A 23,797-nucleotide genomic window follows, 5' to 3' on the forward strand; every position below is an offset into this window, starting at 1 on the left:
GCACGTCAATGACCAGGCCAATTTTTACAATTCTGACCACTGTCCCTTTATGAGGTTATAACTCCGAAACGCTTCAACGGATCCTGGTGATTCTGACATTGTTTTCTCGTGACATATTGTACTTCATGATAGTGGTAAAATTTCTTTGATAGTACCTGCGTTTATTTGTGAAAAAAACGGAAATTTGGCGAAAATGTTGAAAATTTCGCAATTTTCAAACTTTGAATTTTTATGCAATTAAATCACAGAGATATGTCACACAAAATACTTAATAAGTAACATTTCCCACATGTCTCCTTTACATCAGCATAATTTTGGAACCAAATTTTTTTTTTGTTAGGGAGTTATAAGGGTTAAAAGTTGACCAGCAATTTCTCATTTTTACAACACCATTTTTTTTTAGGGACCACGTCTCATTTGAAGTCATTTTGAGGGGTCTATATGATAGAAAATAACCAAGTGTGACACCATTCTAAAAACTGCACCGCTCAAGGTGCTCAAAACCACATTCAAGATGTTTATTAACCCTTCAGGTGTTTAATAGGAATTTTTGGAATGTTTAAATAAAAATGAACATTTAACTTTTTTACACAAAAAATTTACTTAAGCTCCAATTTGTTTTATTTTACCAAGGGTAACAGGAGAAAATGGACCCCAAAAGTTGTTGTCCAATTTGTCCTGAGTACGCTGATACCCCATATGTGGCAGTAAACCACTGTTTGGGCGCATGGGAGAGCTCGGAAGGGAAGGAGCGCCGTTTGACTTTTCAATGCAAAATTGACAGGAATTGAGATGGGACACCATGTTGCGTTTGGAGAGCCCCTGATGTGCCTAAACATTGAAACCCCCCACAAGTGACACCATTTTGGAAAGTAGACCCCCTAAGGAACTTATCTGGATGTGTGGTGAGCACTTTGACCCACCAAGTGCTTCACAGAAGTTTATAATGCAGAACCGTAAAAATAAAAAATCATATTTTTTCACAAAAATTATATTTTTGCCCCCAATTTTTTATTTTTCCAAGGGTAAGAGAAGAAATTGGACCTCAAAAGTTGTTGTCCAATTTGTCCTGGGTACGCTGATACCCCATATGTGGCAGTGAACCACTGTTTGGGCACATGGGAGAGCTCGGAAGGGAAGGAGCGCCGTTTGACTTTTCAATGCAAAATTGACAGAAATTGAGATGGGACGCCATGTTGCGTTTGAAGAGCCACTGATGTGCCTAAACATTGAAACCCCCCACAAGTGACACCATTTTGGAAAGTAGACCCCCTAAGGAACTTATCTAGAGGTGTGGTGAGCACTTTGACCCACCAAGTGCTTCACAGAAGTTTATAATGCAGAACAGTAAAAATAAAAAATCATATTTTTTCACAAAAATTATATTTTTGCCCCCAATTTTTTATTTTTCCAAGGGTAAGAGAAGAAATTGGACCTCAAAAGTTGTTGTCCAATTTGTCCTGAGTACGCTGATACCCCATATGTGGCAGAAAACCACTGTTTGGGCGCATGGGAGAGCTCGGAAGGGAAGGAGCGCCGTTTGACTTTTCAATGCAAAATTGACAGGAATTGAGATGGGACGCCATGTTGCGTTTGGAGAGCCACTGATGTGCCTAAACATTGAAACCCCCCACAAGTGACACCATTTTGGAAAGTAGACCCCCTAAGGAACTTATCTGGATGTGTGGTGAGCACTTTGACCCACCAAGGGCTTCACAGAAGTTTATAATGCAGAGCCATAAAAATAAAACAAAATTTTTTTCCCACATAAATTATTTTTTAGCCCCCAGTTTTGTATTTTCCCTAGGGTAACAGGAGAAATTTGACCCCAAAAGTTGTTGTCCAATTTGTCCTGAGTACGCTGATACCCCATATGTGGGGGGGAACCACCGTTTGGGCGCATGGGGGGGCTCGGAAGGGAAGGAGCGCCATTTGGAATGCAGACTTAGATGGAATGGTCTGCAGGCGTCACATTGCGTTTGCAGAGCCCCTAATGTACCTAAACAGTAGAAACCCCCCACAAGTGACACCATTTTGGAAACTAGACCCCCTAAGGAACTCATCTTGATGTGTTGTGAGAGCTTTGAACCCCCAAGTATTTCACTACAGTTTATAACGCAGAGCCGTGCAAATAAAAAATATTTGTTTTTCCACAAAAATTATATTTTAGCCCCCAGTTTTGTATTTTTCCAAGGTTAGCAGGAGAAATTGGACCCTAAATGTTGTTGTCCAATATGTCCTGAGTACGCTGATACCCGATATGTGGGGGGGAAGCACCGTTTGGGCGCATGGGAGGGCTCGGAAGGGAAGGAGCATCATTTGGAATGCAGACTTAGATGGATTGGTCTGCAGGCGTCACATTGCGTTTGCAGAGCCCCTAATGTACCTAAACAGTAGAAACCCCCCACAAGTGACCCCATATTGGAAACTAGACCCCTCAATGAACTTATCTAGATGTGTTGTGAGAACTTTGAACCCCCAAGTGTTTCACTACAGTTTATAACGCAGAGCCGTGAAAATAAAAAATCTTTTTGTTTTCCCACAAAAATTATTTTTTAGCCCCCAGTTTTGTATTTTCCCAAGGGTAACAGGAGAAATTGGTCCACAAAAGTTGTTGTCCAATTTGTCCTGAGTACGCTGATACCCCATATGTGAGGGTAAACCCCTGTTTGGGCACACAGGAGAGCTCGGAAGGGAAGGAGCACTGTTTTACTTTTTCAACGCAGAATTGGCTGGAATTGAGATCGGACGCCATGTCGTGTTTGGAGAGACCCTGATGTGCCGCATCAGTGGAAACCCCCCAATTATAACTGAAACCCTAATCTAAACACACCCCTAACCCTAATTCCAACGGTAACCCTAACCACACCTCTAACCCTGACACACCCCTAACCCTAATCCCAACCCTATTCCCAACTGTAAATGTAATCTAAACCCTAACCCTAACTTTAGCCCCAACCCTAACTGTAGCCCCAACCCTAACCCTAGCCCTAACCCTAGCCCTAACACTAGCCCTAATCCTAGCCCTAACTCTAGCCCTAGCCCTAACCCTAGCCCTAACCCTAGCCCTAACCCTAGCCCTAACCCTAACCCTAGCCCTAACCCTAACCCTAACCCTAGCTCTAACCCTAACCCTAGCCCTAACCCTAACCCTAGCCCTAACCCTAGCCCTAACCCTAGCCCTAACCCTAGCCCTAACCCTAGCCCTAATGGGAAAATGGAAATAAATACATTTTTTTTATTTTTCCCCAACTAAGGGGGTGATGAAGGGGGGTTTGATTTACTTTTATAGCGAGTTTTTTAGCGGATTTTTATGATTGGCAGCCGTCACACACTGAAAGACCCTTTTTATTGCAAAAAATATTTTTTGCAATACCACATTTTGAGAGCTATAATTTTTCCATATTTTGGTCCACAGAGTCATGTCAGGTCTTGTTTTTTGTGGGACGAGTTGACGTTTTTATTGAAAACATTTTCGGGCACGTGACATTTTTTGATCGCTTTTTATTCCGATTTTTGTGAGGAAGAATGACCAAAAACCAGCTATTCATGAATTTCTATTGGGGGACGCGTTTATACCGTTCCGCGTTTGGTAAAATTGATAAATCAGTTTTATTCTTCGGGTCAGTACGATTACAGCGACACCTCATTTATATCATTTTTTTATGTTTTGGCGCTTTTATACGATAAAAACTATTTTACAGAAAAAATAATTATTTTTGCATCGCTTTATTCTCAGGACTATAACTTTTTTATTTTTTTGCTGATGATGCTGTATGGCGGCTCGTTTATTGCGGGACAATATGACGCTTTCAGCGGTACCATGGCTATTTATATCTGTCCTTTTGATCGCGTGTCATTCCATTTTTTGTTCGGCGGTATGATAACAAAGCGTTGTTTTTTGCCTCTAAATATGTGTACTTTTATTGTTTTTTTTTTTATTTAGATGAAGAAATGTATTTATGGGAATAATTTTTTTTTTTTTTCATTATTTTGGAATATTTTTTTTTATTTTTTTTTACACATTTGGAAAAAATTTTTTTAACTTTTTTACTTTGTCCCAGGGGGGGACATCACAGATCAGTGATCTGACAGTTTGCACAGCACTCTGTCAGATCACTGATCTGACATGCAGCGCTGCAGCCTTCACAGTGCCTGCTCTGAGCAGGCTCTGTGAAGCCACCTCCCTCCCTGCAGGACCCGGATCCGCGGCCATCTTGGATCCGGGGCTGGAGGAGCAGGGAGGGAGGTGAGACCCTCGCAGCAACGCGATCACATCACGTTGCTGCGGGGGTCTCAGGGAAGCCCGCAGGGAGCCCCCTCCCTGCGCGGTGCTTCCCTGCACCGCCGGCACATCGTGATCATCTTTGATCGCGGTGTGCCAGGGGTTAATGTGCCGGGAGCGGTCCGTGACCGCTCCTGGCACATAGTGCCGGATGTCAGCTGCGATAAGCAGCTGACACCCGGCCGCGATCGGCCGCGCTCCCCCCGTGAGCGCGGCCGATCGGCTATGACGTACTATCCCGTCCAGGGTCAGATAAGCCCAGGGCACCTCGACGGGATAGTACGTCTAAGGTCACAGAGGGGTTAAATCAACTCCTGTGGCTATACACCAGGAAACCTTAGAGGAAGCCACCATTTAGGGTGATACACCTGTGCTCCTGATTCATACGATTTTTTTTTCTATGAGCTATTTGACTCAGGTGGTTATGCATGTGGAAATTTATTGCAGAATGAGTCTGCTGAAATGTAAACTTTTTTTTTACTTGATCCAGCAAGAGTTAATGTCTGTCTCTTGCTGGCAGTTTCCTTTAAGCTGGTCACCTGTTGTTGGTTGGTAACCACTCCTACCTCCCTTTAAATAATCACATGACCCACAGGCTGATTGTTAGTTATAGAGTTTTCTTCTATGCAGACCAGCTAGGTGTGTGGAGCTCACCTGTGACTGTGGTATTGCCATTGTTGGAGGTCTGTTATCCTGGTGCCATTTACTCTGCTACTCTGGAGCTTAGCAGCACATTCTGTGCTGACTTGTATCCTTTTTATCTGTCCCTTGTTTGTCTCTTTTTCTGTGTAATATCATCTGCAGTGGTGAGGCTGTTGTCGTTGCCAGCCAGTGCCCTAGCAACAGTCAGCGACTAAGCACGTGTGACGGTGGTGGGAGGAAGGACCCACATAGGGCATTAGGGAAGCTTAGTGACAGGCACAGGGTTGTGTCAGGAGGTGTCCCATCCCCTGCATCTGACTGTTAGGAGCTTCCTCTTTTCTTTCCATCCCGTTTTACTCATATGCTGTGTCATCTGCCGGACATACCATTGACAGTATTGCACCTTTTTCTTTGTTAAATAACATTTGACATTGCTTTAGGGGTACTATCCACTTACATTGATTTTAAATATTCATTATGTTTATATGGCTCTATTGGTTGTCATGTTGGTCATATAGATTGTATCTATTGATTAGATTAAAGTTTATTTTGTGGGAAAACCCCTTTAACCCCCTTATGACATCAGGCGTACTATCCCGTTGAGGTGATGTGGGCCCGTATGACTATTGATGGGACAGTACATAATATGCGATCAGCCGCTCTCACAGGGAGAGTGCGGCCGGGTTTCAGCTGATTATCACAGCTGATATCCGGCACTATATGCCAGGAGAGGTCACGGACAAACAAGATCACAGCGTTCCGGTGGCATAAGGAAGCATCGCGCAGGGAGGGGGCTCCCTGAGACCCTCAGGACAATGCAATATGATCGTGTTGTTCCGAGGGTCTCCTTTGGTCTCTTCCCTGCAGGCCCTCAGATCCAAGATGGCTGCGGGGTCCTTCCAGGTCCTGCAGGGAGGTGGCTTGTCAGTGCCTGCTGAGAGCAGTGAAGGGCTATTGTGCATCTCATAATATAATAAGCCATACAATAACTGTAAAGTGCTAAGTGCAACGAGTCCCTTCACTGGCATTTACCACATCTATTATGATTGGTTTAAAACCCATGCACAATTCATGGTAAATCATCACATTATGCACTATGCACTTTATTTGTAAATCATGAATCAGAATTGACTTTATGCCAAATTCTCTTTGTTTGGTGGATTTTTTCCTCTCATTATACAATTGTATAATTTCCAATATACAGACATATTTTTCATGTCCCAATGCTCCCGCACTACTTGTATGTTCTTTAGCTTGAATTCATTGTATTTTTATATTTATTTTATTCCATGTTTATAATAAAAATTCAATTTTTTATCATATAATATTTGTTGCAATTTATCGTCATGCCTCTATGCTTAAAATAAGGTTGTGTTTGGAGACATTTACACTAGATGTTTTGCCTATTATTCTCCTTTTTGGACTGTGTTAATTTATTATAAACTTTAGTGAAACAATTGGGAGTTCAAAGTGCACACCACACATCTAGATAAGTTCCTTAGGTGCTCTAGTTTCCAAAATGGTGTCACTTGTGGGGGTTTTTCCACTGTTTAGGCACAGCAGGGGCTCTCCAAATGCGACATGGAGTCCTATCTCAATTTCAGCAAAAAGTCAAATGGCGCTCCTTCCCTTCCAAGCTCTGCCATGCGCCCAAACAGTAGTTTACTCCCACATATGGGGTATCAGCCTACTCAGGACAAATTGTACAACAACTTTTAGGTTCCAATTTCTCCTATTACTCTTGGTAAAATAAAGCAAATTGGATCTGAAGTAATGTTTTTGTGAAAAAAAGTTACATGTTCATTTTTTTTAAACATTCCAAAAATTCCTGTGAAGCACCTGAAGGGTTAATAAACTTCTTAAATGTGGTTTTGAGCACCTGGAGGGGTGCAGTTTTCAGAATGTTATCACTTTTTTGGTATTTTCTATCATATAGACCCCTCAAAGTGACTTCAAATATGATGTGGTTCCTAAAAAAATGGTGTTGTAAAAATGAGAAATCGCTGGTCAACTTTTAACCCTTAGAACTCCCTAAAAAAACAAAATTTGGTTCCAAAATTGTGCTGATGTAAAGTAGACATGTGGGAAATGTTACTTATTAAGTTTTTTGGAAAAATGTAAAATTTTCTAAATTTATGCCAAATTTCCTTTTTTTCCAAAAAATAAATGCAGGTAATATCAAAGAAATTTTACCACTATCATGAAGTACAATATGTCACGAGAAAACAATGTCAGAATCACCGGGATCCGTTGAAACGTTCCAGAGTTATAACCTCAAAAATGGACAGTGGTCTGTCCCTCTGAATAGGGCTTCATCGGGGGAAGCCCTATTCAGAGGGCGATATGCTTGGGGTCGCGTCACCTTGGTTCCTGCTGGCCTGCACACGGGGATTTCATCCCCTGTTACTTCTTTGGTAATATTATATTCCTTGGCTCAATTATGGGCATTTGATTTTCTTACCATGCATGCCTTTGGCACTGCCTGATTTGCTCCCCCTGTTCCTTCGGGGGTCTGCTCTATTTGCCTTCACTGGTGGCACCTGTGGGTTTATTTTTCTATACGCAGTCAGGCTTTCTTGCCGCTCCTTGTGGACTCATCGCCTTTAGTCCCATGAGCCTGAGGATAGATTTATTCCTAGGTTATATGCAGGCATGTTATGATGTATTGAAATACTATATGCTTATATCTATACATGGACCAAGTTGTTTAAATGTATTTTTTTAATTATGTTTTAATTTTTGTGTGGTTTGCTAATAAAATTTCTGTTTTTCATACATTTGTTATTGTTGTTATATACGCCTGTGGTATGCATGTGTATGGTGGCTTCTTTTTCTTCTTTTTTTCTATTGCATACATTGGCCACCTTTGCACCCCGGTTAGTATTTATTTGTACATAATATAGTAGTGCGCTTGGTGCTTTTTGTCTCTTTGAGCGAATTGGATCGGACTAATTCAAAAATCGCCAACTTTCAGCAAAGTCAGGTTTCATGAAACCCGACCCGATCCTAGTGTGGGATCGGCCATGAGGTCAGCGATCTGCGCGCAAAAGTCACGTTTCGTATGACGCTTTCAGCGCCATTTTTCAGTCAATGAAGGAGGACGCAGATTGTGGGCAGCGTGATGACATAGTTCTCGGTCCCCACCATCTTAGAGAAGGGCATGGCAGTGATTGGCTTGCTTTCTGTGGCGTCACAGGGGCTATAAAGGGGCGTGCACGGCGGCCGCCATCTTACTGCTGCCGATCTGAGCATAGGGAGAGGTTGCTGTAGCTTCATCAGAAGAAGGGATATAGTTAGGGAGGGAAGATTAACCCCCAAACTGCTAGTGCTGTAGCGATTTCCACTATCCAACACCACCTTTTCATTGCAGGGACAGTGGAGTTTATATTTTTCTACATCATCTCTGTAGCTTATTAGGCTGCCTTATAAGACTCCCAGATAGCTGCATTGCTGTTTGCACGCTGCTGTGCGAACCAACTGCTTTTTTAAAAGCAAAAATCCTGTTGCTCCTTTCTGCACAGTTATCTTGTTTCTTTGTCCACACTCTTGTGTGCAGCAGTCCTTTTTATTGCTGCCATACTTGTCCTGAGATCATTGTTGGGAGATTGAAATTGTACTACAGCCCTTGTATTTTTTCATATATCTTCCAGCCACGTTCTGCCACTTACATTGTGTTGTTTTATGCACAGGGCCTGAGGTTTGGTTCATTCTCCCCCAAAAAAGTGAGATTCAAATTCTCACAAAGTGGATATACTTTAGTCCTGTTAGTTTGTAGTATGTCAGCCAGCTACTTTCTGCCACTTACATCATGTTGTTTTATGCACAGGGCCTGAGGTTTGGTTTAGTCTCCCCACCCCCCAAAAAATAAGTGAGATTCAAATTCTCACAAAGTGGATATACTTCATTCCTGTTAGTTTGTCGTATGTCAGCCAGCCACTTTCTGCCAATTACATTGTGTTGTTTTATGCACAAGGCCTGAGGTTTGGTTCAGTCCCCCCCCCAAAAAAAAAGGGAGATTTAAATTCTCCACAAGTCTATATACATCTTCTACCTCATTTTACAGTACCATATAACGGTTGTCATTTTGGTTAGATTTTCCAAAAAATGAGGAAGTCTGGTGGAAGAGCCCGTGGGCAGTGGTTGCCTGCTGGTACCGATGGTGGTGGTGGTGGGGCATCTGGTAGTAGTGGCAAAAGCATAATAGCACCTAAGGCTGGAGGTGTTGAGCCAGCGTCATCGTCTGGCTACACAAGGCCTCGAAGGCTCCCTTATCTGGGAGTAGGAAAACAGCTTTTAAAGCCGGAGCAGCAGGAAAAAGTTTTGGTTTTCCTTGCTGTCTTAGCCTCTAGCTCTTTCGCCTCCTCTTCAGAAAGTTCCAAATATAAAAACAGTGAGTCTTCAGTGGATGCTCCCGGTCAGGAACAAGACGTTTCCTTGTGTCCTTCACCCAAACCAAAAGTGAAGGATGCGTCAGGTGACACTACAGGTTACTTCATGGAGCTCTTTACACATACCGTGCCTGGGTTAGAAAGGGAAATTGTTAACTGCCCATTACAAGATGAATCGTACATGGAGTGCACTGATGCACAGCCACAGCTAGATTATTATGCTGTTCCATTGACTCAGATCACTACATTGCCCTGAGCCAGAATCTGACCCTGCTGAGACTATTGTGCCCCGTCCCAAATGTTATAGTACCTTACACGGTGACACAGAGGTAGGTGCACATGACATTGAAGAGGAGGTGAAAGTTGACCCAGTTGTTGACCCAGATTGGCAGCCATTGGGGGAAGAGGTTGCCGCTGCCAATAGTTCAGAAGCGGTGGAGGATGATCCGCAGCAGCCATCTACATCGCAGCAGCTGTCATCTGGCAGGCCCGTATCAGGCCAAAAATGTTTGTCAAAAACAAAACAGTGTTAGGACAGCGTGGCCATCCGGTGAAAGTAGCACAGCGTGCAATGCCTGAAGAGGTATCCCATAGTAGGAAGAGTGTAGTGTGGCAGTTTTTTAACCAAAATCCGAATGATCAGTCAAAAGTTCAAATCTGTAAGAAATGCTCAAAGACCTTTAGTAGAGGGAAGAATCTTCCAAATTTAAATACAACGTGCATGCTTAGACATTTAACCAGCATGCGCCTGCAAGCCTGTACTAACTACCTAATGTCCCGTACCATTGGTGCACCTGCTCAGAATGAAGGTAGTCAGCAACGCTACATAGCTTTCCTCACTGTAAGGCTACCGGTTAGGACACCATCAGCAGCAAATGTGGAGGTATCGTGCAAGGCCAAAGCAGTCAGGGAATCACAAGGTTATTGGTAGGAAACACTGTATGTAGGCCAACATCAAGAATACCATCACCAACCCTCTCTCAATCTGCCATGTCACCACCACCACCGCTAGCTCCACCATATGCAGCTCTCCAGTAGAGCTTACCCTACAAGAGACTCAATAGGAAAAGGAACTACTCATCCTCGCATCAGCGTACACAGGGTTTGAACGCCCACATTGCTATACTAATCTCGTTAGAGAGGATGCCCTACTGGTTGGTTGAAAGCGAAGCTTTCAAAGACCTGATGGCCTACACAGTACCACGCTATGACCTACCCAGTCGGCACTTCTTTGCGAGAAAAGCCATCCCAGCCCTCCACCAGCATGTCAAAGACCGCATTGTCCATGCACTGAGGCAATCAGTCAGTGGAAAGGTGCACCTCACAACAGATGCATGGACCAGTAGGCATGGCCAGGGATGTTAAGTGTCCATCACGGCACACTGGGTTAATGTGGTGGATGCAGGGTCCACATCATAACAGGGACACAACTGATGTTGATTTGCAAGAAAGTGCTCCTCAACCCAGCACAAGCAGTGAATTGACACCTGGAACATTGGCCCACATGGCTGAGTATGCCTTGCGTATCCTTAAAAGGGACCCCCGCATTATGAAAATGATGAGCGATGATGATTACTGGTTGGCCTGCCTCCTGGATCCACAATATAAAGGAAAATTACAAAATATCATGCCACATGAGAACCTTGAGCAAATATTGGCTACCATACAAGGAACTCTTGTAGACCATTTGGTTCAGGCATTCCCAGCACACATCGGCGGGGATGGTTCTCACACGAGCCGTAAGGGGCAACATGGCAGAGGTGTTAGAGGTGCACAAATCCGAAGTGGAGTTGAACAAAGGGGTTTTATGACCAGGTTGTGGAGTGATTTCGCAATGACCGCTGACACGACAGGTACTGCTGCATCGTTTCAAAGTGACAGGAGACAGCATTTGTTCAGTATGGTTACGAACTACTTTTCCTCCCTTATCGATGTTCTCCCTCACAGGTCATTCCCCTTTGATTACTGGGCATCAAAAATAGACACCTGGCCAGAATTGGCAGAATATGCATTACAGCATTACAGGAGCTCGCTTGCCCTGCTGCTAGTGAGCTATCAGAAAGAGTCTTCAGTGCTGCTTGTTCAATACTGACCGAAAAAAGGACACGTGTGGCTACCCAGAATGTTGATGATCTAACCTTCATTAAAATGAACCAATCATGGATTTCAAATTATATTGCCCCACCTTCCCCTGCTGACACGTAGCTTGCCGGAAAAATGTCTTGCTTTTGGTCTCCTCTTATTGACTTCTCCAATTCCTCCATTTGCAGCTGCTGAATGTGCAACATAGGCCACTTTTATACCACCCTAAATGGGCTGACTCCCCCCACAGGGCTGTGGTCATCACCTGGCTCAAGCACCCGTGCGAGTGCCGTTTGCCTGGACAGGTGTGTGTGCCCACTCTTGGGCGATGGCACTGGCACAGGGTCCCTCATAGTACAATGAAGTGTCTCTGATGGTGGTGGTGCACAACCAACGTCAGACATACCGTCGTAAATTGTAGGGCCCTGTGCCAGTACTGTTGCCCACGAGAGAGTGTTCCTCCCAGCTCGAACAGTGCTCTACCACTTGCAATACTTACCTCTCCCTGCTCCACCACTGTGTAGTCTGTGCTGTTAAATTCTTCAATGGCACTGCCAAAACAAATTTGTTGAAATGATAGATGATAGTTAAAATATACAGGGGCCGTGGCCTCCATTTAGACCAGTTAATATTTTGCGCCTAGTACCACTGTCTGCTACTCAGCAGAGGAGCCCACCCCTGTACCTAGCTATGCGGTCCATTTAGTCCCGTTACCAATTTTGAACTGCATTTAGCCTACTTTAGTATTTGGGCCTACTAACTGTGTCTGCCACTCATTACAGTTGTCCTCCACTGAACAAAGCAATGCCACCTGCTTATTCCTGTTACCAATTTTGAACTGCATTTAGCCTACTTTAATATTTGGGCCTACTAACTGTTTCTGCCACTCATTACAGTTGTCCTCCACTGAACAAAGCAATGCCACCTGTTTAGTCCTGTTACCAATTTTGAACTGCATTTAGCCTACTTTAGTATTTGGGCCTACTAACTGTGTCTGCCACTCATTACAGTTGTCCTCCACAGAACAAAGCAATGCTGCCTGTTAAGTCCTGTTACCAATTTTGAACTGCATTTAGCCTACTTTAATATTTGGGCCTACTAACTGTCTGCCACTCATTACAGTTGTCTTCCACTGAACAAAGCAATGCCGCCCGTTTAGTCCTGTTAACAATTTTGAACTGCATTTACCCTACTTTAGTATTTGGGCCTACTAACTGTGTCTGGCACTCATTGCAGTTGTCCTCCACTGAACAAAGCAATGTCGCCTGTTTAGTCCTGTTACCAATTGTGAACTGCATTTAGCCTACTTTAAAATTTGGGCCTACTCACTGTGTCAGCCTCTCATTACAGTTGTCCTCCACTGAACAAAGCAATTCCGCCTGTTTAGTCCTGTTAACAATTTTGAACTGCATTTAGCCCACTTTATTATTTGGGCCTATATCTGTGTTTCCTCCTCATCCTGCCCATTGCCTAGCCAGTGCTAGATGACTCTGCTGGTACATTGACCCAAACCACTACATTCCCCTTTCACGCTACACAGTCAGAATCTGACCCTGCTGAAAGTCAGGTTCCCCTTCCCGCATACTATACCACCTTACACGGGGACAAAGAGTAAGGTACAGATGAAAGTGCAGGTTCCTTCATCAGGTGGGGGGAGGAATACTCGTTGGCGACGTCACTGGCACAGGGCCCCTCATAGTACGCAAAAGTGGCGCTGCTGGTGGGAGGCGCCCCCGCCGTGCAAACACACCGCCTTACTTTGAGGGGCCCTGTGCCAGTGCCAATGCCAACGAGTGGGCCCCCCTGCTTGCTCAGGATCACAGCACTTGCAAAGTTGAAATACTTACCTCTCCCTGCTCCACCGCCGTGACGTATTCCGCGTTTCCTGGGCCCACGAAAATCTTGAGCCAGACCTCCCCCCCCACAACTTTAGCCAAATGACCCCCTGTTTTAAATGCCTAACTATTATTATAAAGTAAATTAAGATTGACAAGCTTAAGTAATAAGAATTGATGTTTTTGGCATTAAAATGGGCACTGTAGGTGTTTCCTGGCCTCCACTCACTGCCGACTTTGATTCCCCATTGACTTGTATTAGGCTTCGGGTTTCAGTCGGCCCCCGACTTTTCGCAATAATCGGCCGATTTCACCCAACCCGACTCTTGACAAAGTCTGGTTTCGCGAAACCCGACTCGATCCGAAAAATGTAAACGTCACTCAACTCTAGTATATACTGTATCTTGTAAATTGGAGTTTCATAGAGAAAAATGTTTTTTTTTTATATAAAAATGTAAACTTTTTTTACCTAAACTTATCCTTATCATTAAAATAAAATACAATGTGTCGTGAGAAAAAAAAAATGTCTGAGTTATTTGGATGAGTGAAGCCGTTACCCAGTTGCGTTGTGATGAACTTACAGATACCAAATTTCTAAAATCTTTTTTCAACTTGAACCTCTAAAATGGCTCATTCCAAAGATATTAAGGTTTAGTATTTTCTTTCTTCATTTTTCAGACAGTGTGTCATGCCAAAAATGCCCAGAAGATCAGTGGCCAAATGACTTCAATCAATGTGTACCGAAACCTATTGAATATTTGTCCTACAAAAATGACCCTGCAGTTCTTGTAATTTCTGTAATTTCTGTGTTATGTTTTGTTAAAACAACTGTAATTTTGGGAATTTTCATTCTGTTTCAAGAAACTCCAGTTGTTCAAGCAAATAACCATACCCTGAGCTTCATTCTCTTGGTTTCCATCATGTTGAGTTTCCTCTGTGTATTTTTGTTCCTGGATCGTCCTACACATGTCACCTGCATGCTTCGTCAGACTTCATTTGGGATCAGAGAAATGTAAAAGGAACAGCGCTCCATCCGGGTGTAGATTTTCTTAGAACAAATTTATTAAAGCCATAATCCAGCAACGTTTCGACCGGTATGCGGTCTTTATCAAGCATATAATACAACAGGGGCAGCCATCTTAAATAGCAAGGGTGCCACATAGTGCACCAATCACCATCAATCACCACCCCCCCACAAATCATAAATAACTCCTAGAAAAAACAGACATCAATGTTCCATATATACAAGTATCACAAATAAACAATCTTATAATGTATAAAACACCACAAAACGCCGTCCAGATGCAGAGTTAATCCTGTGTTCATCCTGAATTCATACGGTGTTCCTTCCTGTATATCCGTTTCCATAGGGACACTAAGCCAATCATAGGATCCGGTACCGGTACGTCCATGTGTCCAGGGGCGATCAACCAATTGTGTCCTCCGATCCATGTAGTCTCGCAGAGGTCACCCAATCCAGCACCAGTCATTAGAAAAATATCCTATCCGGGTCAATAGACTCCCCAATTAAAGCGCATAAATCCGCGCAGCCGCACAGGCACTGAATGAGACACCGCTCACGGCCGTGTCAGCGACCCGCCCACCGGACATACCGCGCATGCGCAACACAGGCACTCAGAACCCAAGCGCCATATGTGTGCGCAGGCGCACCACGCCGATGTTCGGACACCGCCACAGATCCGAAGACGCCGCCCATTCATGTATCCTGAGTGCGCAGCGGCCACCAAGTGTGCGCACTGCCGGCAGGTGCATAGAAGGCACCAGTGGTGATGCGCACGCGCATCACAGTAAGGGTGAGCTTCACAAGAATCTTCATTCTATAAACCGGATACAAAAGGCGCAACCCTCATAGAGGACACTAGCAAAACCCCACTCATGTACAAAGATCATACCGGGAATAACATATGAACAAAAGTAATACAGAACATATGGAAAACCCCACCAATCCCACTACATAAAGGCAACATATCAGTAAATTTGCACGGCATTAAATGTGAAATAAAACCACACAAACTATCTAGACACTGAGGCAATCAAATAGCACAATGGAGACAGGAATAACAATGAATATCCATTCATTCATATTTCTTACAAAGGAAATCATTCCGATAATAGAAGATCCATCTCCATCAGCCTTTGATCGTCCCAGTGTCTACAAAAAATAAAAACATGACATAAAAAATGTCAAATAAACAAATGTCTATTAAAAACAAACATATATATACTGACGAATTCACTGCACAAGGGAGTAGAAACCAGATTAGGCACAAGATAACAGATTGAAATCCAAATTTAGACCCTTTGGTTGTAACGTCCCCAATGTGTAGATCCATCTCATCTCTTTTTTCTTTAATATTTGCACCCTATCACCACCTCTCCTTAACATGGGGACACTATCAATGACCCGAAAGCGAAGTTGGTTAACAGAGTGTCTCATTTCCATAAAATGTTTAGGGATTGGTAAGTCTGTCAGGCCTGTTCTTATTGTGCTTTTATGCTTGCTAATGCGGATTTTGACTGCTGTAGTTGTCTCACCTATATACGCCAGGCCACATGGGCAAACAATCATGTATATTACATAATTAGACAAGCAAGTATACCTTTCTTTCAAACAGATTTTTTTACCAGTATGAGGGTGATGAAAAGCATCACCCTTCAGCATGTTGTTGCAACAGGCACAACCCAGACACGGAAAATTACCGAGTCTGGTTGTGCCCAAAAGTTGTTGTACCGGGGTCCTCTCAGAACCGACGTCAGACCTCACTAATTTGTCCCTTAGATTCCGCCCCCTTCTGAACGACATCATCGGTGGTGACCTAAAGCCCTCAATGGCCGGCAGGCCACGTTGGAGAAACGACCAGTGTCTCTTCAACACCCATCCAATCTGGTTACTGGCAGAGTTATAAGTGGATACAAAGGGGATGCGCACATCAGGCTGTCTATTAGGTGGTTTCTTACCAATCCCATCTCGTGATATACCGCGGGCCTTAATCCTAAACCCATCCACCACCGTCCTTGGGTATCCCCTTCGTAGAAATTTTCCACACATCTCCTCCAGTCTTCGGTCTATTCTCTCCTCATCAGACACGATGCGTCTGACACGTATGAGTTGACTCCATGGAAGGGAGCCCACCATTTTCCTAGGGTGATTACTATCAAACAATAAAAGGCTATTTCTATCAGTCCCCTTGATGTAAATGTCAGTCCTCAACATGCCTCCCTCTTTGTAGACCAAGGTGTCCAAAAACTGTATCTGAGTGACAGAATGGGTAAGGGTAAACTGCAATTCGGGGTATACACTGTTGATCTCCCCCCAAAAATCCTCCAGTCCTTTCAACTCCCCATCCCATACAACAAAAATATCATCAATGTAACGCCACCAGGCTCTGACGTGGCGCCAGAAGATAGAACTGTACACGAACCTGTCCTCGAATACCGCCATATATGTGGCCCCGACTTACGCTAACATCTATATGGCGGTATTCGAGGACAGGTTCGTGTACAGTTCTATCTTCTGGCGCCACGTCAGAGCCTGGTGGCGTTACATTGATGATATTTTTGTTGTATGGGATGGGGAGTTGAAAGGACTGGAGGATTTTTGGGGGGAGATCAACAGTGTATACCCCGAATTGCAGTTTACCCTTACCCATTCTGTCACTCAGATACAGTTTTTGGACACCTTGGTCTACAAAGAGGGAGGCATGTTGAGGACTGACATTTACATCAAGGGGACTGATAGAAATAGCCTTTTATTGTTTGATAGTAATCACCCTAGGAAAATGGTGGGCTCCCTTCCATGGAGTCAACTCATACGTGTCAGACGCATCGTGTCTGATGAGGAGAGAATAGACCGAAGACTGGAGGAGATGTGTGGAAAATTTCTACGAAGGGGATACCCAAGGACGGTGGTGGATGGGTTTAGGATTAAGGCCCGCGGTATATCACGAGATGGGATTGGTAAGAAACCACCTAATAGACAGCCTGATGTGCGCATCCCCTTTGTATCCACTTATAACTCTGCCAGTAACCAGATTGGATGGGTGTTGAAGAGACACTGGTCGTTTCTCCAACGTGGCCTGCCGGCCATTGAGGGCTTTAGGTCACCACCGATGATGTCGTTCAGAAGGGGGCGGAATCTAAGGGACAAATTAGTGAGGTCTGACGTCGGTTCTGAGAGGACCCCGGTACAACAACTTTTGGGCACAACCAGACTCGGTAATTTTCCGTGTCTGGGTTGTGCCTGTTGCAACAACATGCTGAAGGGTGATGCTTTTCATCACCCTCATACTGGTAAAAAAATCTGTTTGAAAGAAAGGTATACTTGCTTGTCTAATTATGTAATATACATGATTGTTTGCCCATGTGGCCTGGCGTATATAGGTGAGACAACTACAGCAGTCAAAATCCGCATTAGCAAGCATAAAAGCACAATAAGAACAGGCCTGACAGACTTACCAATCCCTAAACATTTTATGGAAATGAGACACTCTGTTAACCAACTTCGCTTTCGGGTCATTGATAGTGTCCCCATGTTAAGGAGAGGTGGTGATAGGGTGCAAATATTAAAGAAAAAAGAGATGAGATGGATCTACACATTGGGGACGTTACAACCAAAGGGTCTAAATTTGGATTTCAATCTGTTATCTTGTGCCTAATCTGGTTTCTACTCCCTTGTGCAGTGAATTCGTCAGTATATATATGTTTGTTTTTAATAGACATTTGTTTATTTGACATTTTTTATGTCATGTTTTTATTTTTTGTAGACACTGGGACGATCAAAGGCTGATGGAGATGGATCTTCTATTATCGGAATGATTTCCTTTGTAAGAAATATGAATGAATGGATATTCATTGTTATTCCTGTCTCCATTGTGCTATTTGATTGCCTCAGTGTCTAGATAGTTTGTGTGGTTTTATTTCACATTTAATGCCGTGTAAATTTACTGATATGTTGCCTTTATGTAGTGGGATTGGTGGGGTTTTCCATATGTTCTGTATTACTTTTGTTCATATGTTATTCCCGGTATGATCTTTGTACATGAGTGGGGTTTTGCTAGTGTCCTCTATGAGGGTTGCGCCTTTTGTATCCGGTTTATAGAATGAAGATTCTTATGAAGCTCACCCTTACTGTGATGCGCGTGCGCATCACCACTGGTGCCTTCTATGCACCTGCCGGCAGTGCGCACACTTGGTGGCCGCTGCGCACTCAGGATACATGAATGGGCGGCGTCTTCGGATCTGTGGCGGTGTCCGAACATCGGCGTGGTGCGCCTGCGCACACATATGGCGCTTGGGTTCTGAGTGCCTGTGTTGCGCATGCGCGGTATGTCCGGTGGGCGGGTCGCTGGCACGGCCGTGAGCGGTGTCTCATTCAGTGCCTGTGCGGCTGCGCGGATTTATGCGCTTTAATTGGGGAGTCTATTGACCCGGATAGGATATTGTTCTAATGACTGGTGCTGGATTGGGTGACCTCTGCGAGACTACATGGATCGGAGGACACAATTGGTTGATCGCCCCTGGACACATGGACGTACCGGTACCGGATCCTATGATTGGCTTAGTGTCCCTATGGAAACGGATATACAGGAAGGAACACCGTATGAATTCAGGATGAACACAGGATTAACTCTGCATCTGGACGGCGTTTTGTGGTGTTTTATACATTATAAGATTGTTTATTTGTGATACTTGTATATATGGAACATTGATGTCTGTTTTTTCTAGGAGTTATTTATGATTTGTGGGGGGGTGGTGATTGATGGTGATTGGTGCACTATGTGGCACCCTTGCTATTTAAGATGGCTGCCCCTGTTGTATTATATGCTTGATAAAGACCGCATACCGGTCGAAACGTTGCTGGATTATGGCATTAATAAATTTGTTCTAAGAAAATCTACACCCGGATGGAGCGCTGTTCCTTTTACATTTCTCTGACTATATTGGATCCGGGACGGTTCCCTGGATGTTGAACGGGCGCCCCTATTGAGAGTGCTGTCAGCTGCTATCTATTCATTTGGGATCATCTTCTCTGTAGCCGTATCTTCTATTCTGGCTAAAACCATTATTGTCTACATGGCCTTCAAGGCCACCAAACCTGGGACTTCTTGGAGAAGATTGATTGGTGTGAGGATTAAAAACTGTGTGGTCTTCTTCTGCTCATTTATCCAAGTGTTACTCAGTATCATTTGGTTATCTACTTCTCCTCCATTCCCAGAGATGAACACTCACTTATATCAGGACAAGATCATATTTCAGTGTAATGAAGGGTCAATGTTGGCCTTTTCCATGCTCCTGGGTTATATGGGACTACTGGCTGCCATTAGTTTCACTGTTGCTTTCTTGGCTAGAAATTTACCAGATTGTTTTAATGAAGCTAAGAACATCACATTCAGCATGCTGGTGGTCTGCAGTGTCTGGGTGGCTTTCATCCCATCCTACATGAGTGTTACTGGGAAAAATACTGTTCTTGTAGAAATATTTGCTGTGATATCTTCAAGTTTTGGAATTTTAGGCTGCATATTCTTCCCTAAATGTTATATCATACTGGTGAGACCAGAGTTAAACTCAAAACGTAGTTTTTCCAGGCAAATAAAAGCAAACTCTAGCACTTGACATTCTTGCACATAGACAGTTGTCCTTTAATTTCGATAAAATGTCCTCATAAAAAATATGTAAGTAAGGAGGCACCTTGGCTTCATTTAGGGCCATTAAAATTAACACAAGAGAACTGGATATTTAGAAAGTAAGAGCTCTGTATATTTTTCCTTGTTTGTGAAAAATAAGGTATCTGGATACATCAATGCATGCGGGTGTTCTGATTACTTCAATGAAGTGTATAATGAAAGAAGGGCAGTAAAAGGTAGGAATATCCAAAATATAGGAATCTCCAGCCCAGTACTCAGTAAGTGGAGCAGACAGGCAAGAGGTATAGGGAGATATACAGTAGTTCCATTTTTAGCCCCCAGGTACAGTACAAATACAAGCTATAACATGCTGCTATCACGGTTGTGTTGAGCCAGGCCTGGAATTAAAGGGAACCTGTCACCCCGTTTTTTCAAGATGATATAAAAATAGCGCTAAATAGGGGCAGAGCTGTGCTTTAAATTAGTGTATTTTTGGAGCCTTTATTCCCCACCTTTGCTGCCGAAATACCTTTGTAAAGTTGCCGTTTTGGGCTGTCACTCACGCTGGTCTGGTCATATGGGCGTGGTGACAGCGCTGTTTCTCCCCCAGATCTCCGTTGGTGGCGTAGTGGTGTGCGCATGCCCAGCAGGCGAATCCAGTGCGCAGGTGAAGGAAAAAAGCACGATCTGCGCTATTCCGCGGTTCATTGGTGGGCGCGGCCATCTTTGTGAGGCCGAGCGTGCGCAGATGGTACTTCTCAGCTTCCCGGGGCTTCAGGAAAAAGTGACTGGATTGAGCGTAGAATAAATTATTACAACAACCTTTGTGATTTTTTCATTAAAATAATTTTTAATAATGTGTGTGTGTTTTATTTAACCCTTTACTACTATTGGATTAATAATGGATAGGTGTCATAATTGACGCCTCTCCATTATTAATTTGGCTTAATGTCACCTTACAATAGCGAGGTGGCATTAACCCTTCATTACCCCATATCCCACCGCTACACGGGAATGGGAAGAGAGTGGCCAAGTGCCAGAATAGGCGCATCTTCCAGATGTGCCTTTTCTGGGGTGGCTGGGGGCAGAAGTTTTTAGCCAGGGGGGGCCAATAACCGTGGACCCTCTCCAGGCTATTAATATCTGCCCTCAGTCACTGGCTTTACTACTCTGGCGGAGAAAATTGCGCGGGAGCCCACGCCAATTTTTTCCGCCATTTAACCCTTTAATTTACTAGCTAGAACGGCCAAAGTTTGCATATACACACTACTAACATTAGTAGTGTGGAATATGCAAAAAAAATGGGGATATGAGATGGTTTACTGTATGTAAACCATGTCCCATATCATGTCGGGTTTAGGAAGGAGATAGCAAAAGCTGGCAATTGAATTACCGGCTTTAAATCTATCTAGCGCTGAATGAAGTAATAATATATATACATATATGTGTCTACTGACATATATACTGTATATAGACTGTATATATGTTTTTTTTTTTTTTTTTACACATGGATCCCTTGTATGTTGGTTTTGCAAGCCTGCGAGAAAAACACGCAGTACGGATGCCATACGGATTACATACGGAGGATGCCATGTGCAAAATACGCTGAAACACCCTGCCTACGGAGGAGCTACGGACCACTATTTTGGGGACTTTTCAGCGTATTACGGCCGTAATATTCGGACCGTATTGTCTTACGCTGAGTGTGACTCCAGCCTTAGTGAGAAGAGTTAGGATTGCAGATAAGTGCAAGGAGACTGCAAAGTGCATAGATAAATAAAATACAAAAGTTTGACGCAAGAACACAAGACACTAAGATTGGGTGTTTTCTTTTCTTTGTTTTACTGTTCATCCCCATTTAAATATGTGTTCTATGGGCAATGCTATGGGCAAGTGTGTGATACACGAATGCCTTCAAAACCAATTTGAGGATTAATATATCTGCACTAGATGTCAGTATGTTATTTATTTGGAAGACTGTGTCATGTATCCAAACTTACGACTTCCTGAGCATTGCAAACCTGCAGATGGGTTTAATGGGACTCAGCACAGAATGATTATTCAAACCAAATCCCGCTGCTCGGTGCCTCATGGTGTGGCCAATTATTTAAATTCACCTTCCTATATCCTTGTTTTTGCTCAATCTCCACCTCTCCCTTCTTTGATTGACAGCTCTGGTTTCATGCAGCCAGAGAAGGGTGGAAACTAGGGTTGAGCGAAACGGATCGTTCATTTTCAAAAGTCGCCGACTTTTGGCAAAGTCGGGTTTCATGAAACACGACTCGATCCCTGTGTGGGGTTGGCCATGCGGTACGCGACTTTTGCGCCAAAGTCGCGTTTCATATGATGCGCTTGGCGCCATTTTTTCAGCCAATGAAGGAGCGTGGGCAGAGTGATGACATAAGTCTTAGGGGCGTGGACGCCGATCGTCATCTTGTCGATTGTGCGCAGTAGCGATTTGCAATGTGTAACACCAGCTTTTCTGTTCAGGGACGGAGGGGGGAGAGAGAGAGAGAGGGAGAGGGTTAGGGAGAGGGAGAGAGAGAGAGAAAAAAAAATAAATAAAAATAAAACAAAAATAAAAAAAATAAAAAAATTCCCATTGACTTTGCATTGGGTTTCGTGTTTCGGTCGATCCCCGACTTTTCGCCATAATCGGCCGATTTCACTCGACTCGACTTTAGAGATAGTCGGGTTTCGCGAAACCCGACTCGACCCTAAAAAAGTAAAAGTCGCTCAACCCTAGTGGAAACCAATCAGATTGGAATGTGTATTTAAAAGATTGGCTGCACCATGATGCCCTGGGCACTAGTGATGAGCGAGTATGCTCGTTACTCGGGTTTCTCCGAGCATGCTTGGTTGGTCTCTGAGTGTTTCAGCATGCTCGGAGAATTAGTTTATGTCAACATAGCTGCATGATTTGTGGCTACTAGAGAGCTTGAATGCATGTGGGGATTGCCTGTTTGCTAAGCAACCCCCACATGTATTCAAGCTGACTAGCAGTCGGAAATCATGCAGCTACAGTACGTTGACATAAACTAAATCTCCGAGCATGCTGAAAAACTCGGAGACCACCTGAGCCTGCTCTGAGAAACTTGAGTAACGAGCATAGTCGATCATCACTACTGGGCACCTGTATTTGGTTTATACAGTCATTATGTGCTAACAGAGTCCCTTTAATACTTTTTAAGCAGCTCTGATAGAGGACAGTACTGTTGAAGTGGACCAATTGGTAAGTAGCTGGGCAATAATTAGAAAAAGGATAGGTGGAAAAAGTTCTTTGGAGGCCGGTCCGGGGCTTGCACACTCTAGTAAATGCACACTCTAGGGATACAAGCACAAGACTAGGGTCACATCAGCAGGACGTTGCTCCTGGCATTCCGGATGATGACTGCTGTAAGAAAAAGGGAAATCAAACTGCAGCAAGGGCTAGACAGATGTTGGTGATGGGGTACACTATAATTTAGCAGACAGTTATATATTGCCAAGACCTTGAGGGCCTTCAACATGTTGTCTGATTGCTGTACGAGGCTGGGAAAGCCTAGCAGTTTTGGTAAACATTAGTACCTGTGATGACACCAAGAAATCAATGGTGCTATATACTGTAAATAAAATAATAAAAATAATAATAATTTGAAGGAATTCACTTGGGGGTTTCATACTGTGTTTGATGGGAAGTTTTGTTGGCATCATATTTCACGGGGCAATGAACGGGGAATCTAGGCTCTTCAACAGGAGGAAAATGACTTTGTAAAGGCTGAAAAGTTGTGAGATATGCTTCCCGAGACCCTGCCAAAAATTATTTATTTTGTATTTTTTATGCGGGTGGGTGGAGGGCTAATAAGAACTTTTGCCTTGAGCCCCCATAATTTCGATGTACATCCCTGGCGTACACCCCTCACTTTTTTGCACAGAAAATCT

At 43.7% G+C, this 23,797-nt stretch overlaps 1 protein-coding gene across 1 annotated transcript in view; it reads left to right on the top strand.

Moving 5' to 3' along the window:
* LOC138657387 (vomeronasal type-2 receptor 26-like) overlaps window positions 1–19,865 on the top strand; it is a 200,963-nt gene extending 181,098 nt beyond the window's left edge. The window contains exons 10-11 of the mRNA XM_069745148.1: window positions 14,094–14,238; window positions 19,277–19,865. Coding sequence (XP_069601249.1) covers window positions 14,094–14,238; window positions 19,277–19,865 — 734 coding nt within the window. The remainder of the gene's footprint in view (window positions 1–14,093; window positions 14,239–19,276) is intronic.
* Window positions 19,866–23,797: the final 3,932 nt, after the last annotated feature.

The sequence above is a fragment of the Ranitomeya imitator genome, chromosome 1, assembly GCF_032444005.1.
Source record: "Ranitomeya imitator isolate aRanImi1 chromosome 1, aRanImi1.pri, whole genome shotgun sequence".
In the NCBI taxonomy this organism is placed as follows: domain Eukaryota; kingdom Metazoa; phylum Chordata; class Amphibia; order Anura; family Dendrobatidae; genus Ranitomeya; species Ranitomeya imitator.